Genomic DNA, 18,439 nt, shown 5'->3' with positions numbered 1-18,439 from the left:
TATTTGTTTTTAATTAGATTTTTGTTTACTGTGGAAATTTTAGTTTAATTGAGTTCTGCTGCGCCACAGCCTCAGTTGCCTCTGACTGTGACTGTGACTGTGACTGTGACTACCTGTGACTCTGACTCTGACTGCGACTGCGACTGCGACTGCTGCTGCTGTGCTGCCTGGCTTCACAAATCACATAAAGTGCCAGCTAGCCGCAGGGCCTCAGCCCTGTTGCCACCTCTGCAACAAAGCGCGCGTCAGTTCTTGCCTCTGGTCGCATGCGCTGTCTCATTTTAGCACACATCGCCCTGTTGCCGTCTCTGTCACATGTGCGTGTATTTTGTGTGCTGAATTTAAAAGCAATTTAAATTCGTTTGCCTTTCGCTTTTGACTTTGGTGAGTAGCGCGTTTTATTTATTTTATTTTCCCATATTTTTTTTTTTGTTTTAGTTTTTATCATGAATATTTTTTTTTTTTTTTTTTTTTTGGTTTCTGTGGGGACTTACCAAACGACCTGCGTGAGCGAGGCTGGATTCGCCACATATTCGCAATTGAGCAGCACAATTTCGCTGGTGTTTGTGACCATTTCCGGTGGACTGACCTTGACAACGGGTGGATCTGTATGAAGAGAGGGGAGGGCAAGAAAATTATGAGTGAGCTTACACAAAAACGATTAAATTTTAATTTTAATGAAGAGTAGAGTTTAAGTTATGGCGCTTTACAACACTGGTTCTTTACTTACACATAACTTCCAGGGTCAGATCCGATGATATGGGCTTCTCGCGATTAATTTGCAGCACAATATTCTCAGCCTCACAGCGGAAGACGCGATCGTTCTCAAAGCGCGTAGCATTAAAGATCAGCTCCGACTGCGTGTGATAGGTGCCGTCCTCCTTCTCAAACTATACAGAAGTAAATTAAATTGTATTAGTCTAAGCAAAACTAGACAGCAGTTGATACTCACAGCCTTGGTGCGTATTTCAGTGAGTTCGTTCTCTTCGGCGCTGATAATCGAAGTTGAATTATACCAGGTTAGATTAACTGCGGGCCGTGCGCCGTGTATCTGTGTGTAGTGGTAAAGAAAACACCGTCAATTTAGTCTATTTGCGTGTACAGAGCTGCCCAATGGGGCGTATGCGTTATGTGATTCGCTGCTAAGCAGCGGCGGGTGGGGGCCACTTGGCGACAAGTCGAGGCAATTGCCATTAAATTTCCATTAGCTGGTGCGCATATTCATGCATATATTGCCATTACGGGGGAACAATTTTTACCTGACTGTCAGCCAGGTAGCTACCAGCTAGCTAGGCAGTAAAACAATTGCATAAAATTCCATTAAACATAATACGCAATCAATAGACAATTTTGCATAATTTTACACAGTGCACTGTGCAGGCAGGTCCTTTCGCTCAAAGTGCTGCTAAACTGTAGCCAATTGAGCGCTTTTCCATTAAAATGCAATCGCAACAGGCCAGACACAAGGCAGGCGCAGAGGGCCAAGCAAATGACAAGGCATTGTCATTGACTGGCTACAAAAGCTCAGTCGCACTCGCACTCGCACTCTTCTGCTTCTGTCTGTGCCTTGGCTCGTTTCATAGGCCACACCCACACACTTACACACATATGCTCTCGTTGTGGACGAAAAATCGCAAAATAATTGACAGTTAATTATTGTCAATTACTTGGACTGCAACGACAAAGCACAAGCAGGAGCAGCAGGAGGAGCTCAGTAAACCTAAAAGCTGTCAGCTCTACAGTGCAGCATATAAAAGACAATGCTTTACGGACTGCATATGTAAAGTCCTTCGAAAGGATCTAAATCCATAGAAGCAGTTATATTTGCTGACTGAAATTTGTATGTTGAACAGAAGAGCTTCAGAGACAATACGACGTATGTATGCAGTATTTATGTATATAAGTAATATATCTGTAGAGTATATTGTAATTTTATTCAGAATTGAAATTTTATATTGAAATTGAATTATTATTCTTTAAATTTAAATTGTTAATAATTTTCTTTAAATAAATTCAAATTTTAATAATTGCTTTTCAAATAATATATTCCAAGTAGGAATTTTGCTAATTAGTGTTTCTTTTTTCAGGATTTTATATGCTTACAATATTTATTTATAAAAGTTCTAGTAAAATACATCGAAAGAAATATCGATATAAATACATCGATAAATATGTGTGCTAGAGAAATATATATCGGGAGGAAAATTTATAGCGATATATAATTCGCCCTTGCACTTCATGCTTTCAATATTAAAAACCATATTTCTAGCCATATTGAATATTCTATATAATTTGATATTCCATCAAATCCTTCCCCATGTGCTACTGCTAGGCCTGAACGCATTGTCCCCTCATGAGCACAAGGACCCATGTAAATCAAGTTTACGTTTAATTTAAAGTTCAGCCAATACTTACGTCACATGTTAGCACCACTTTGCTGCCCTGCACCGTGTGGTGCTCCACACCGTTGATGGCGATGCTCGTCGGTCGCACTGCAAGAAGGAAAATAAAAAAAATGGTGAGAGGCGAAGAGTAGTTTGGGGTGTCTGTTCGAAAATTGCTCGAAAATGTTCGACTTGTAATTGGGTTTTGTCTGGGCTCTAGGCTATGCATGCTATGCTCGGCTCTCCTATCCACTCCTATGCCCTCCTCACCTCTTTTCGTTCATAATATAAAACATTAATAATGGCAATTTGCATGCGGGCTGGCCTGCCTAAGGCGTATATCGAGTGCCATTACCTACATTTTCAATTGATTGGTAAATGCTTCGGGCTTGGGGTATGGCTGGGCTCAATCAATCAATTGACTGCGTCCACTTTGCAAATGAAAAACTTGGCTTAGTTGGCTTAGTTTTATGTTGCTCTTAATGACATTCATTAATTGCTGCAACAAAAAATGTCAAATCATTCGTCAATATGAGAAAAAAAAAGCTGAGAGGTCCTTGGAGAATTTGTCAGTAGAGAGAGGGGGAGGGAGAGAGTAAATGTCACTCGATATTGTCAGCATTTAATTAGAAAAAAATTTATTTGCATGACTTTCAAAACGCTCTCCGGTGCCTAAGGGATTCTGTTCGTGTTGCTGTTGTTGTGTTGTTGTTGTTGTTGTTGCAATTAAAAGGGTTGCCCCGAAAATTCAGTTTGGGTTCTTGTGCTTGTTGGGTTAATGAACCCCAAACATGTCAAAGTGTCGCGTGAATGTTGTCGCTGTTGTTGTTTTAGCCCTTTGCAAATTTATTACGCTTTTTAATTAATGCTAATTAAAGCAACACAATCGAATGCGTTTTTTATACAACAAAAATTAAAACAAAGTGTAAACAGCTTTAAGCTGTAATTTGTCAATTGAAGTTAAATCGATATAAAATATTGTTGCCATTAAATGAGGACTCACGGAGGCTTAATATAAAGTAATCTCAATTGGTGAATGATTTAATATAATACCTGTTATTTATTATTTTAATATATTATATAAATTTTTTATGTATTTTATATTTTTTTATTTTTGTATATCATTTTGTACTTGTTTTTCTTTTGCGCAACAAAATATTTTTATGTTATATATATATATATATATATATATTATATATATATATTTTTTTTTATTTTTTTTTTTTTATATATATATTTATATATTTTTATATTATTATTAATATTTTTTTTTTTTTTTTTTTTTTTATTATCAATTTTTTTTCTTTTTTTTTTAATTATTTTTATTTTTATCTATAAATATTTTTAAATTTTCAATAAAGTTTAATATAAATTTAATTTCAATAACATATTCAAGGTCTTTACAATTTTTTAAACCAATAAAAATGAAACAAATTTTCATTAAAAGTAATTCAGCCTATTCTCATTTAATATATCCCAAGTTTCATTAGTGAGTTTTAGGACTTTCGACTAGCGAAATTTTATGAGCAACCTTTCCGGGCGGAACATTGCATTTTATGCACTGTAAACTGGAAAACAAAGTCGTAAAACGAACCCTTTTTCCGCTAAGCAACTCATATAACTAAGCACTTTAAGCACACCTACATAAATATATTGCCAATTCCTGACTCATAGCTGGCTTTTATGATAGACAGAGACAGAGCCAGTGAGAGGGAGAGAGCAGTTGTTGCGGCTTATGTTTATCGTTTATTGTTTATCGCTGTCGCAATGATGACTCACCTTGCAAATCGACGCCGAATTTGGTAACAATTGCATTTTTAATAGCCGCCGACTCGACGCGGCATTCAATGTCCTGTGCCAGATCCTCGCGAGACAGAGCCCACTCCAGCTCGAGTGTGGATGTGTAGAGGCCATCGTGCAAGTCATGAGTAGGCGAATCTGTGCAGCAGAAAGAGAAAGGGAGAGAGAGATAAGAATTTATTCAGCTTAAGTAAAGCTGTTTTCTAGCTGATCCAACTGCTCACGGCAGATTCCCAATGTGTTTGCCAACTTTTACGTTTTCTGTTTTTCCAGGTGCGTTATTTTTCTAATTACAAGCAATTATGATGAAGCAAAGGCTTTTATAACCAAAAATAAATACAATTTTGCTTGAAATCAAAGATCGGGTGCGTCGAATCGTCGGCCCGTCAGCCCAAAAAAAGGGTTGCAAACCACAGACCGAAGGCCAATTAGAGGGCCAAAAGCACAAAGTAAAAAAACCCCAAAAAAAGAACAAAAAATTATATGCAGGAAAATGAAAAAGAAAAAACGAAAATGAAAATGTTGTTGCCGCCTTTGTAAATTGCTGGCCGGGATTTTCGGGGCATAAAAATTACTTTAAAAGCCTTTCAAGGCCGGCGCACGGTAAACCGACAAGATTCCACAAGCATTTCGAGTGGCGGCGGCTTTAAATTCTGCTTTAGCTAATGTAATGGATGTTGGGCTTTTAAAATAGAAATCAATTAATTTCCACTGGAGCTGCAGCGCGGGTTCTTAAAAATTTAATGAAAATCGCCTCAAAGTTTATTTTTATGCCCTACAATAAAAGGGGGCTTGCCATTTTATGGGCGCGGCCGAGCACATTTGCCTATGCCAAGGAGACCAAACCAGAAAAAAACACAAAATAGAAGAAAACTGACATTGATAAGCAGCCAAATCCTTCCGTGGCCTGGACCTGGCTTTATGACCCCCATTCCCCAATCCCCGCTCGTGAGCCACTGCATAAACTTTGTGGCGCATCGTAAACCAGCCCTACCTCCATTCCCAGCTTATGCATCAAATTGGCTGCTTAGCCTCGCCCCACGCCCCTCAAAAAGCTCCGCTCAAGCATTTGGGGAATCAATAAACGCGCTTCAGCAGTTTTTATGACGCAGCACGAGTGAGCAAAACCTTTATGCGATTTGCTACCTTCGCTGGCTTCGGTTAAGGGCAATACTCACATGTGGCCAGCCGCTTGCTGCCACGCCACCAGCCCACATCTGGCTGGGGTCGTGTGTTCTTCACCGTACAGGTTGCCTTCAGGCTCTGGCGCTCCTGCATGGGTCCCACGATGCTGCCGTTCTCGATGCGGTCGCCCTTTGCGTCCAAAATCACGACCTCAGTGGGTGGCACTGCATGTCCAACATCCAACCACATTCGTGTGTGAGTGTGTGTATGTATGTATGTGTGTGCGTGTGTGTTTGTATGGGTGTGTGTTTGTTCGTGCGTAGTTCAAATCAATTTTTTTTTTTTTTTTTTTTTTTTTGTATTTTTGCATATTTTTTACATTATTATTTTTTTTTTTTCAATTTTTTTGTTGTTGGGAGGTAAAAATGTTGAATTTGTGTTTTTAATAAATCATATTTGATTTGCATTGTATATAAAAAATATTATTAGCAAAAATTATAATAAATTAGAGTAAATGAAAATGAATAGAAATTAATTGAAGAAAATTAGAATTTCAAATGAAAAGCTTTGAATGAGCTAAATATATTTAAAAATAAAAAACTAATTTAAACTAATTAAGTTCTAATGAAAATAAAAAATTAAAACATTCTCATTCAGTTAAGAAACTTAAGAAAATGATATTGTTTTTGCTTAAATTGGCAGCCAACTAAATTGATAAAATGATAAGAGAATTGAATTAAATATGATGTTTATTATAAGTTAAATTTACCAAGGTTTTCTACGTTTAGTTTTGCGTAGTTGTATTTTTTTTATTTTTAATTTTTATTTTTTTTTGTAAATGCATAGCCAAAAACGTTTGGTTGTTTGGTTTTGGATTTTTATATTTTTTTGGTTTTATTTTAAGAAATCAAATTTAATTTAAAGCATTTGGTTTTGTTTTTAGGAATTTAAATTGTTTTTTGATTTTAGGTTGAGTTTCACATCAGTTTAAAGTTTTTGGGGGTGTGGGGGAGTGAGTGGGGTAGCACACATTTCAATACAGTTTTTTATAGGAAGGGAAATCAATTTTTTTGGTGGGTGCACACGTATGAAACGAAAGGAGGCGGTGTTGTTGATGAACAGAAGTGGGGGCGTGGCGTGGAATTTGATTTTGATATTTGTTGTTGGTTTTATTTGATGTTATTTTTTTTTTTTCGGTGTTTGTCATGTATTGATTTTTTTGTTGTTAGTTTTTAGTTTTTGGTGGAGCGAATTTGTTTGAGTTTTTGATAGCAATGCATATATATATATAGGGATATATATATAGATATATATAGATAGTTGTGTAATGTATATATATATATATTGAAATTCCATGTCGATGTGGACGAGCGTTTGTATGCGATTTTTTCAGATTTATTTTTTTTTAATGTTTTTGTGGGACAATCAGTTAAGAGAAAATATTTGCATGAGTTTTGACACGTTCAAATGTTATGGTAAAAGAGTAGAGCGGTTAAAAGTAAAGTTTTGCGATTTGCACTCTGCAAGGGATTTTTGAACATTTTCATATACACATAGATATATATAGATATAGACTAATGCATAAAAGTTATTTTTGGTATTCATATTCTAGAATGTTTGAGGCGTGCAAAGGCAGGCAGCAAAAGGTTACAAAAAATGGGTTATATGTATATTTATTTGTATATTCACTTGCATTGAAATAAAGTCAAAGTGAAAATGCAATCGATTTGGCAATTTGAAGTTAGTTTGAATTGTAAATTGTTATGGAACTGTTCAAAGTTCTAATACAAATTGAATGAATAATTGAGTTTTTTTTCTATCTACACATATGCATGTAGAAATTCCAATTCTGTTTTATGACAGCTTAATAAAAATATAGAAAAATTGGCAGCTAAATGCTAGTTGACATTTAGTCGTAAATATTATATTTACCTGCAGCTGTATTTATTATAAGTAAAAAGTTACAAATTGTAACTAAAATATTTAAATTATTTGTGAGTAGAAAAAGTCGTTGAATATTTGTGTTAAAATTTGCATTAAAAATAAATGTCATAATTTTTTTATATAAATATCTATTTTTTTTTTCAAATTTAAAAATTTTATAAAAATATTCAAAGGCCTTTTCTAGTCACAAAAATTATTAGATTATATTTTAGTTCTATTTTCAAATATATTTATTAAATTTATTTCATTTTATATTAGCCTTCACTTGATTGCATTTTCATTTTGGATTGCACATTTATTAAGCATAATGTTTGATTGTTATTTATATAGTTTCAGTTGGGCGGGGACAAACACAGTAAGCATAAAACGCGTTCAGACCAGACGCTCGCGGCACATGCAAAAAGAATCTTCCTAGCAGATGACTCTGCTGCTCCATACGAATTCCATGCACAAACATATATTATTTATGATACGAGCTCAGTTTTTTATAGGTTAGTTTAGCAGTTAGTTTAAGTTGATATTGTAAGCGAACTCAATACGAAAGCATTTTGTACAAGTTATACTCGAAACATAAGCGCAAATCAAAAGAGTCAGAAAGCGAGATGGAGATGGAAACATGCACAGGTGAAAGGTGAGAGGTGAAAGGTGAGAGGTTGAAGGTGGAAGATGACTCGGTTTGTAACTTACCTAAGACTCTCAATTCGACACGATAGCCATTGAAGTTATCACACGTTTCTTCTGGTATAAAAAATGTTGTATCACATAGATATATATCCTCATCAGATATTCTCAAGTCCTTAATAACTAATCTGTATGGGTTTTGCTCAACAGTAACTCTGCAGGAGGCAAACAGATGTAGATATGGATATAGTTAGCATATATATTTATTCTAGTGATTGTCTTACCTATTTTTAAATTCATCATTCACGCTTGTCACATTGCTGTCGCCCAGCAGCATCGCCGCAATGCGATCGTCGCCTTTGAACCAGTTGAGGGAGTGCAGCTTCCCGCATTTCTGCTCATTCACCGGACAGGGCAGCACCACATTCTTGTTCTCATGCTCGCTGATGGTGCGATCTGCAAGAGGTAGGCAGAGAAAGTCAAATATTATTATTATGATTATTACTTCTGTTCCACACACACACACACACACACGCACAAAACGAGGCTGCAAAAGTGCAAAGTGCACAAAGTGAGCTCCAGAGCCCCATACAATCGCTGGGCCATTCAAATGGAGCGCAGCCATATGAATAAAGTCCCTATTCAACCTTTGGCACGGCGCGTGTTGTGTGTTTAGTATCATAAATTCAAAAGAAACGACACTTTTTTTTGTATTCCGTTGCTTTCAAGCTGGAAACACCTTCAAGACACCCACACACACAAACACACACACACACATATGCAGAAGCAGAGCTCTTTTTTCTGTATGGGTCTCCATGGCGAAATTGAGTTGCTGTTGAAATGAACAAAAATGATTCAATTTGCATGGCAACCAGTTTGTTAGACAGTGGCTCACACAGAGCCAGAGCGCCAAAGAGCAATGCAAATTTTCGAAAATTGAAATTAAAGTGGCCCTAAGAGCGGCTGAGGCGCCTAAGTAAGCCTTTAAGTAGGCCATAAATATTATTTCTTTCTGTTTTCCTTCACATTTCCTTTCGCCTCAAAGTCGACTGGCATGTAAATTTAAATGTTTACATTATGGCCAAACATATTCTCTTCCTCTTCCTCTTCCTCAGACTGTTTTTTTGCCTCTGCCTTGCATTGATTTATTTATGGGCTTCTCTGTTTCGATTTTGGCCAGTTTGGCGTTTCGTTTGCCTAGCTCGTGCCCACAAATTATGCAAAGCAAATATGGGCTTTTGATTTGTTGTCCTTAGCAGTCGTAGGGCCCAGCATATGCTATGGCAAGCTAAGTTCTTAGCCTGACTATGGAGGGCTTAGTGGTTGGCTCTAGTGGGTCATGCAAAGCCCCCCCGATCGGCTCATTGGCAAACACGACTGAATCAATAATATATTTATAATGTGTTATTCCATTTTGTATTTATCATTGAAATTGTCATGAATGCCTAAAACTCATTTGCTTTATATTTATCATTAGCTAAACTAAATTTCATTAAGGAATTTATAATTTTTCCCATATTAAATATAATATTTAATTTACAATTTTTAGGTGGGCCGCAACACACTTAAACTATTTCCTATACATGAATATATACATACAAGATATATCATACATATATCAGATAAATATTTATAATAACAAATCGTATCATAAATATTTTTATAAAATATAAATTGATTTTGCAATTCATAATTTAAATACAGTTTTTATTACATATATAATATAATTATTACAAATCTGATTAGCCTTTGTGTAATATTATCAAGTGCTATACTATTTAACGATTTACCCAACAACAGCCGCAGAAGCAGAAGAAGAAGCGCACTGACACCTCTAACCACCATAAGATGGGTTTTATCACTGAGCTGGCGCTGCAGCGTACTCGCCTTTTTATAGGGTCTACATTATTCCACTCAAACGTTAAGCTCCTAGAGAGCTCTCTCTTTGAATTCGCTTCGACGCCCGATCAGTGATGCAGTGAGAGATGGAAATACTGTCTCAAGCACTTATGTGTGCATATGTATGTGTATATTGAAGAATACTGCTCCACACACACACACACTACAGACACACCCCAACTTGCTCTGCTTCTGCTTTCCATCAGTTTCGGATCACTTGTCTAGACTGATTGCGTCTATATAATACATACTCTACTTTGGCCTGTTACACACATTTATACCCTAAACCTATATTGCCCTCTCACATATCTCTATTGAAGCTTACTCTCTGATTAAATGTCAACATTTATTTAATACTTTAGCTTCTTGATTGATTCGACATTTTAATTTCATTCTAAGTTATATTTCCAAGAATTTGTTAGCCATTTCCTGTTGACCTAGTTTCAGAAATTACTTGATATAGAAAGAAAGGCCTTCAACATAATTTGAAATTCACGCTTCATTTGAGACAAGTTCGGGGAATGTTTGCATATGATAAAAAATATATCATTTAGAGAAAACTATTACAGCTGCTCCAACAGCAGAGCGAAAAGGCTAAGCAGGTTAAAACATGGATCATCAGCTCACTCTCTCCCTATCTCTTTCTCTCTTTTATAAACGACAATCAGTTGTGTCTGAACTGTCTGTTTGTCTGTCTGCCCGTCCATTCTACCGACTCCTGTCTGCCTGTATTTCGTCTCTGACCCGCTCTCTCTCTCTCTCTCTCCCTCTCTCTCTCTCTCCGTCTTCCACTGTGTCTACTGCCCGCCCGCCTTCCGCCTCTGTCCACAAATTTCCTGCTCTGTGGAATATTAAATTAGGCGCCCAGCCGTTTCACGTTTCTCTTGCTGCTGCAGCAGCTTCTCTCGATTTATTTTTTCCTTTCTCAATTTTATTTTCTTTTTTGTATTTTTCAATTTTCCTATTTGGTTTGCTGGTTAGGTTTTCGCACACTTTTTTTTGGTTTCATTTCTTTTATTTATTTTTTTTTTATCTTCTATTTCTCTGTTAGACTTCCTTTTCCGCTGTGTGCTACTGCTGCTCTTGCTGCTGTTGTTGCTGTTGTTGCCTTCCTCTGTGTCTGTATAAAATTCAAACAGACATGTGAAATATTCAATTTCTCAAGTAGCAAATCCTCTGCAGCGCCCGAGCTCGAGCTGCTCGTCCTGATTGTCCTGCCACTATAACTGTAATGCGTCGTGCTGAATTAGCCGTGCCAAATGCGTCGCCGACTTGCCTGGCATTGCTTGGGTTAGGGTTTGGGTTTGGGTTTGGGCTTGGGTTTGCTGCTGTGTTGGGTCGAGGCTCTGGCCCAAGGTGATGCGGGCTATCGTTAGGGCTACACGTAACCTTTGTTTGGCTGCTACTGCTGCTACTGCTACTCCTGCTGCTGCTGCTACTGCTGCTGCTACTGCTGCTGGTGCCTGGTGGCAGGGTTAGCCAAAGATTGAACTTAAATGGCCGCCAAGGGTTAAGAGGAGTTGAACTCTTTTCGAGTCACAGCAGCAGTTGTATGGCAAGCCCATAAGTGCTTTAAGAACTTATTTGATTATAATTAAAAAATAGTTATATTTGCTTAATTTGATTTAATTTATAATTTATTATTAAAAAAAATAAATAAAAAATAAATAATTAAATGGACTACACAACAATATTTGTCTTTAAGGTGCTCATTTAATATAATTATGAATATAATAAAATATATGAAAAAAATATATATATTATAATATATTGAAATAAAAAATCTAGCCTTTTTACAGCCAATTGAGTTATAATTTCTAATAATAATTCCATTTAAATATGTGCTATAAATATCTTCGTCTTTTAACTGAATCCCTTCTATTTTTGGCACTCATTCAGCTCATCTTTACAAATTCAATTTGTTTTCCCCTTTACATTCTCATTTAAAGCTCATAATCATTTGAATCGCTTCAATCCTTTCACCTGCCCAGCTCTGCAAACACTTCAAATCAATCGCATTCCCCCGCTTTCGGGGGCCTGGGGCGGACAATAGTCAAATTAGTGACTCAATAAATGCATGACAGCACAGGCACAGGCACAGGCTCAACGGCCCAACAACTCAGCCCAAAAAACCCAAAACGTAATCAAAGTGCTGCGCTCGCTTACCAAATTGAAACTCATAAACTAAACCGCTGGAAACTTGAGCAATGGCCATTCACATTAACGCCCCATGGCTGTGTGCGTGTGTGTGTGTGTGTGTGTGTGTGTTCGGCAGCTGGCTTGCAAAAGTTTCTGTGTCACACACACACACACACAGAAATCAGCTGAGCTGTGGCAAAATGTTAGGAAAATTTCACCACAGCTTTGATAATTGTTCATAAAGCAAGCCCAGCCCAGCCCAGTTCGGCTCGGCCCATTCAATTGAAAAGTTTTTGCGAAAATTTATCACCTCATTTTTCAGAGCGTTTTCAACTAATTTGTACCACAAATCTCTTTGGCTACACCTGCAGTCGGCCAAGCGAGTGTCAAATATTACAGAATTTCCATTCATAGTCAAGCCTAAAATGTGCCCACTCTCCGTATCTCTTCCGTTTACACTCAGTCTGCTTATATATATCTCTCTCTCTCTGTCGCCCGGTTCGTGCTCCGTCTCCTTCTTGTCGCATTTCGAGCAACACTGGCATTGGCATACAAAAGATTGTTAGCAATCAACTCAAGCACCAAACTTTGATTTGTATGACCATAAATCGCACTTCATTTTTGATTCAAGCATACCATCAGCCCGACCCTCAGTCGACCTACCACCCCCCTCCCTCGCTCCAGCACACAGTTTTGTGGTTGTCTGTTCATAAATTTTGTGCCCCAGCGAACTTGGCAAAAAGTTTCCCCCGCTCACACACAGTCGCTCACACATTCACACACACACACAGAGAGACAGAGCATTAAGCCTTTGGCAAACAGTTTTCTTATCTGCTCGCCATGTGTGTGTGTGTGTGTGGTGTGTCTCTCTCACTCTCTTCTTCTCTCACCCTCTCTGTCTGGTTCACCCCTCAAGTTGGCATTTGCTTTTTGTATGGTGTGTAAACGTCTTTAGCTTGGCTTTTATAATTCTATTTCCGTTTCCGCAGCAACGGGGCAAAAAAAAAAAGAAGAGGAAGAAGAAGAAGTTTCAGCTTGCTTTCCTCATATATTTCAACATCTTTTTTCCATGTAGACCATTTCCTGCGTCCTTTCTCCGGCTGCAAATCAAACTTTTTCACATTTAGTTGTGTGAACGAGTGACTCTCTCGCTCGCTCCCTCTCTCTCTCACTCTTTCTCTATCTCCGTCTCCCTATGTGTGTGTGTGTGCCATCATCATTGTCATCATCGCCATTGACGCAACTAGCTACTGTCCGTGTCCATGTCTGTGTCCATGTCCGTTTGTAGTCATCCCTTTCCCCTTCTTGCTGCTGCTTCGTCTTCTCCTTCTTCGTCGTCTTCTTCTTCTACATATCGTAGTAGTATTCTTTTGTGCGCCAACGCTTTGACATTGAATTTCTCTGTGTCATTTAGCATTCGCTTGTGTTTGCGCGTGTGTGTGTGTGCGTGTGTGTACTTGTGGCCTAAGCTAAGCGTACTCAGCACTTGGGTTAACCCCCACACTCAGCCATAGACATACTCCTCTGTCAACAGCCCGCATAATTCAGCGATAACTGCCTGACAGAGACACATTCTCAGCTTCAATGTGTGCCTGTGTATGTGTGAGCTCATGTGTGTGTGTTTGTGTACGTGTGTGGCTTGCAGTTTGTGGTCTTGAGCTCTGTGTTTGTCTATGAGTCGTAACTCATCTCACATTAAACTAAAGACAGCCCATCAAATTAACTTGAATTTAAATAGATTTCAAGTTGAGCTCTAGCCACACACACACACACATACACTAACTCTCTGCTCGTGTTGGCTAGTGTAAATTGTGGAATGTGGAGTAGAGACTCGACTTCATTTCCCATTCAAAGTTCTGGCATTAAAATTGACGACTTCCACGACTGCAGCCAATCACCTAAAAGTGTGCAATAAAAGGCGCGCTAGCAACACGCATAAAAATTTAATTTCTAATATTAATATTTTATTATGGCCTCTCATGCAGCAGCAGCACCAACAGCAACAGCAGCAGGAGCAGGAGCAGCAGTGAAACCAATTAGAGCAGCAAGCAGCACATAAAATGCATAAACGATTTTAATGGTCAATTTTGGTAGAGTTTACTATAGAGTGGGCATTAGCCGCTGTGGGCGTGGCAACGAAGGCAGCTGCTGCTGCCACTGCTGTTTGCTGTTGCTGCTGCTGTTGCTGTTGCTGTTGCTGTAGTTGTATCCTGTGTCCCTTTGCGCTCGGCAGCCAGAATTCAATTTGCCCGCTTGGCCGCTTGCTGTTGCCTCATAATTAAATCTTGGCTAGCTGCATGTCCCAGTCATTAAAGTAATATGTTTTTGCCTAATTACGCATCACACACACACATAACGCACACACACCTACACACTTGTTCATAACTCAATTGCCTGCGCTCCATGTAGTGCAGTGTATACTGTTTTCTTCTCTATTTTTTGCAACTTTTTTTTTTTTTTTTTTTTTGCATATCTAACGAACGCCGTTGGCTTTTTGGCTGTCCTTTGTGACATTAGGTGTTGCAAAAATGGAAAAGTTTTGAGTTTATGAAAGCGAATATTAGGTACTCTATAAAATTTTATGATAATAAATTTGAGGAATTCTTAATTTGAGGGGAACTATTTTTAATTTAATTAAAATTTCCGTCAAAAATTCTTTAAAAAATTTTTTTATTAAACATTTATATATATAATTTAATAATTAAATTAATTTTTTTTTTCAAAAATGACTTTTGATTATTATAAATAAAAATAAATCAAATAAAATAAAAATAAAATATAAGTAATAAATAATAAATAATAAAATAAAATTGTTTTCTAACAAATATAAATGTTGTATTCATTATATATTTCCTTCAACAAATATCTCAAAATAAAAACGTTAAGCTACGCTCTCATAAAAGTAGATAACCACAGCATCCAATCTCACCTTTCATAATTGCCCATCCCCACCTGGTCAATTAGTCAACTTGATGCCTTGGCTACCCTTTCGCTGCTAACCCAATTTGCATCGAACTGAGCCCAGCTCCTGCTCTGCTCATAGAGCATTCGACAGCAGCTGCTCAAACACAAAGTAACTGTTGATTTTTAATTAATAGCCGCATTACAAGAAATTAATGAAATTTAAGCCTGTACTCCGCAACGGATTCAGCACCTGCTGTAAGCTGTAAGCTCGTTTAATAAAGACAGAGAAGCTCCAGCAAGGCAAGAGCCTTAAAGCAAATCAAAGGATTTTTGGTTTGAGCCTTAAATTTAATTCATTTTGCATTCCTTAGGCTGCCTTTAGTGTGTGAGTGCGTGTCTGTGTGCGTGTGTGTGTTTGTATGGATGTCTGCTTGGTCTCTTTTCCTGCATTAATTCCATTAAAAGCGCTTCGATAACATGTTTCACGCTTGGCCGCTTCCCTGGCGTCAGCCCCTAAAAATATGCAATACAAACAATTTTTCATGCCGCTACCCCAAGAGCAGAATTTTTTTTGCTTTTTTCTGCTTTGCTTCTCAGCACTCACGTGCCTGGCACCTAGCACGTTTATACAGACAAACGTACATATACACACATGTATGTATTGGTATGTATGTATGTAGGTATGTATATGCCTTTGTGCCATTTCCATAGCTGGCTTCAAATTTTTATAGAGCGCGCGCAGAAAAAAAACCCATGCAATGCTGAGGCTGCACACATGTACGTGTGTATGTGCTAGTGGTTGTCGGTGTGTATTGCTTATCGCTTCATATGTTATGTGTAATAACATCGCCTTCATCTGCTATTCATAGCATGTTCATCAATCAATTAATCGATACGCGAGAGCGCCAACTGCCAATACCAAAGCGGAAATGGAGCTGGGCCAAAGCGTTTGAGAGTGCAAGGCGTTGTAATATTTATAAAAATAAAAAACAAAAATAAAAACACGTTTACAGGGTATACATACACATGAAAAATGATGTGCGCAAAAGCAAAAGTCATGCAATTTAATATAAAGAAATATCTTTCAGCAGAAGCACTTTATATATATCTCTTATAATCATATTTAATATGTAAATTCATAGTTAAATTAGCTAAATAATTTGCTTGTTGCTCAAGTGTTTTACAATTTCAATTTGCTGCCTTATAAAAAATACAACTTTTATTTCTTCGCTTTGTGGATTTTCTTGTGCAACTTCTATAAGCAATTAGGTTTGGAGCAAAACTTTTCGACTAGACTGTAGTGACCAGCATAAAAAATAGATTTTATAAAAGCAAATTTCTTGGCTCAAAAGTCAAGCAATGCAAATTAAGTTGAGGGCGGGGCTGAGGGCGTGGCAGTTGCTGTGGCTGCTGCTGCTGCTGCTGGACAAAAACAATGTCAATGTGGCTGCTGCTAAGCGTTCCCCATAGCACAATTAAGCTAGGACAGAAACGGAGACCAGATTGAGATAGAGAGAAAGAACAAGAGCGTGAGATAGAGAGAGGGAGAGAGAGTGTGTGCATAGCACTCACAACTCAACCTGAAGCACACCTCTCTGGGGAGACACCTTTATGAAGTTCGGTGCAAATAGAACAGAGCAGAACTAACGATAAGCGCTATGATTATGACTGCCATGCCGGACAGCCAGCTAGCAGTGTGTGTGTGTGTGTGTGTGTGTGCCACGCCCACTGCTACAATTGTCCATCAAGCTCAGTTTGAGAGCTGTGCGTGTGTGCTTGTTGCTTAGCCAGCTCCCGTTTCGGTGCTAATGACACACGTGTCTTGGACCTGGGTCTGCAGTGTTGTCGTTGCATACTTTAAGGCGCTTAGCACGTCTGCTAGCGTTTCTTTGTAACGGCCCCTTGCCCCAATACCGCCCCTCCTCCCCACACACACTTTAGTTTTTGTTGTCGTCGTTGTGTCTTCGGCAAGCTTAAACGTGCTTTGCTCTTGATAGCGCTGATTACAAAACAAATAGCTGGGTGTGAGAGAGAGAGAGAGAGAGGAATATAACTTGGGAAAATCGATCTATTTAAAGTTTGTTTCTCTAACGAAAACTCCAGAAACTGTTTTGATTTAGTTGAACTTGGAATAGAAGTATTGATTGCAGTAGAACTTTGATGTCTTGAGGAGGAGAGGTGATTGAACACTGTTGATAGGTTTCATAAGAGATGAATGTAAACATAAGAGATGAAACTAAATGAGGTTTTATTTTAAAGGGAAGAGGCTAAGAGTCTGCTCTAAAGTTCCAGAAAGTTCAATTTGTATGAAAACTCTTTGAATTATGCTAATAAATAATAACAAAAATAATAAAAAAAAATAATATAAATATATAAAAATAAATATAAAATGAATACAGTCTCACGCTCTGCTATACTTAATAAACAAATAATTTAATAAACAAAATAAATAAATGTATAATGCTTTAACTAAATATAAAATTTAATTTCTATTTACCTTAAGAAATATTAATGTATTAAATAATTTTTGACAGCAACTCTCATTCCCCATTACATTTATCACAAATTACTCCAGTTCTCATTCCTTTTCCCGTACCAAACACTTCCTTGCTGAGAGCTTTTCCATTTCATATAATCTGTCATTAGGCCAAACACTTCTTGAATCCATCTGATGCACAGACTCCTTAGCATGACATGTTTCCGCATTTCCATATTGACAGAGCAGAGCTCTTCTTCTTATTTCGAGTACAGCTGAGTGCAAACCCTTGACGATTGCCTTTTTGTCCACTTAATTAGAACAGTTTAGGAATTTATTTCATGCTTATGATGGGCATCTGTGTTTTGGGTTTGGCATTAGGCAGCTGTTGTCATATAATGCTCGAATTGTCGCAACCCTTTTCTGTGGTCTTGTAAACCGAACTGTGAACACGAATAGGCAAAGACTTAGAGGGAGCTTTGTAACCCAAGCCATCTAAAGCCCCAGCCAAGCTGTGTGTGTGTGTGTGAGTGTGTGCAACATCTTTGCGAAAAATATCTAATGCCAGGCGAAACTTATAGTTGCTTTTTAGGCCTTTTAAATTATGCAAACTGCTTTTGTCACACACAGAGGGGAAGCGAAAGAGAGAGTGAGAGAGACAGAGAGTGAGGGGCATATGGCACATGGCTCTGCGCCTGATGTGTTGTCCAATGCCCAGAAGCATACAAAATATCTTATTACCGGCACTTAAAAGCAACACTAAATTTTAATGCGGCACAGCATTGAAAACTGCCAGACGGGGAAAGCAGGAGCAGAGCAGGAGCAGGAGCAGCTAGAGCAACGGCTGCCTTGCCAACAGCATAGAGCATAATTTAATTTAATTACAGCGGCAGCCGTTGCCTTTGCATAGGTTCAATAAAGTCGTCAGCCAACCCGACTACCATTAGTAAATAGTTGTCCACACACACACACATACACACACACACCAAATGCATGTCGGAGGGAGCCAAAAAATGTGGGCGCACAGCCAGGCGCCCGTTCATTCATAATGAATGTGGTTTGCCTAGCTCTCCGGGCAGCCACGCCTCCCGCCTACCAAACAACACGAGCTGACTTATATACACACACATTTCTCTATGTATATGTA

At 38.0% G+C, this 18,439-nt stretch overlaps 1 protein-coding gene across 13 annotated transcripts in view; it reads right to left on the bottom strand.

The window, feature by feature from the left end:
- Positions 1-18,439, bottom strand: part of nrm (neuromusculin) — a 228,656-nt gene that overhangs the window by 27,168 nt on the left and 183,049 nt on the right. For all 13 annotated transcript variants that reach the window (XM_089468655.1, XM_089468653.1, XM_089468654.1 and 10 more), the window contains 8 exons: positions 8,159-8,330; positions 7,941-8,089; positions 5,363-5,533; positions 4,164-4,322; positions 2,416-2,492; positions 953-1,051; positions 731-890; positions 495-606 (listed from right to left, as the gene is read on the bottom strand). In XM_089468655.1, coding sequence (XP_089324781.1) covers positions 495-606; positions 731-890; positions 953-1,051; positions 2,416-2,492; positions 4,164-4,322; positions 5,363-5,533; positions 7,941-8,089; positions 8,159-8,330 — 1,099 coding nt within the window. The remainder of the gene's footprint in view (positions 1-494; positions 607-730; positions 891-952; positions 1,052-2,415; positions 2,493-4,163; positions 4,323-5,362; positions 5,534-7,940; positions 8,090-8,158; positions 8,331-18,439) is intronic.

The sequence above is a fragment of the Drosophila arizonae genome, chromosome 4, assembly GCF_054131065.1.
Source record: "Drosophila arizonae isolate 15081-1271.41 chromosome 4, UAZ_ARI_1.0, whole genome shotgun sequence".
Classification (NCBI taxonomy): Eukaryota; Metazoa; Arthropoda; class Insecta; order Diptera; family Drosophilidae; genus Drosophila; species Drosophila arizonae.
This window is presented reverse-complemented; position numbering and strand designations above follow the sequence as displayed.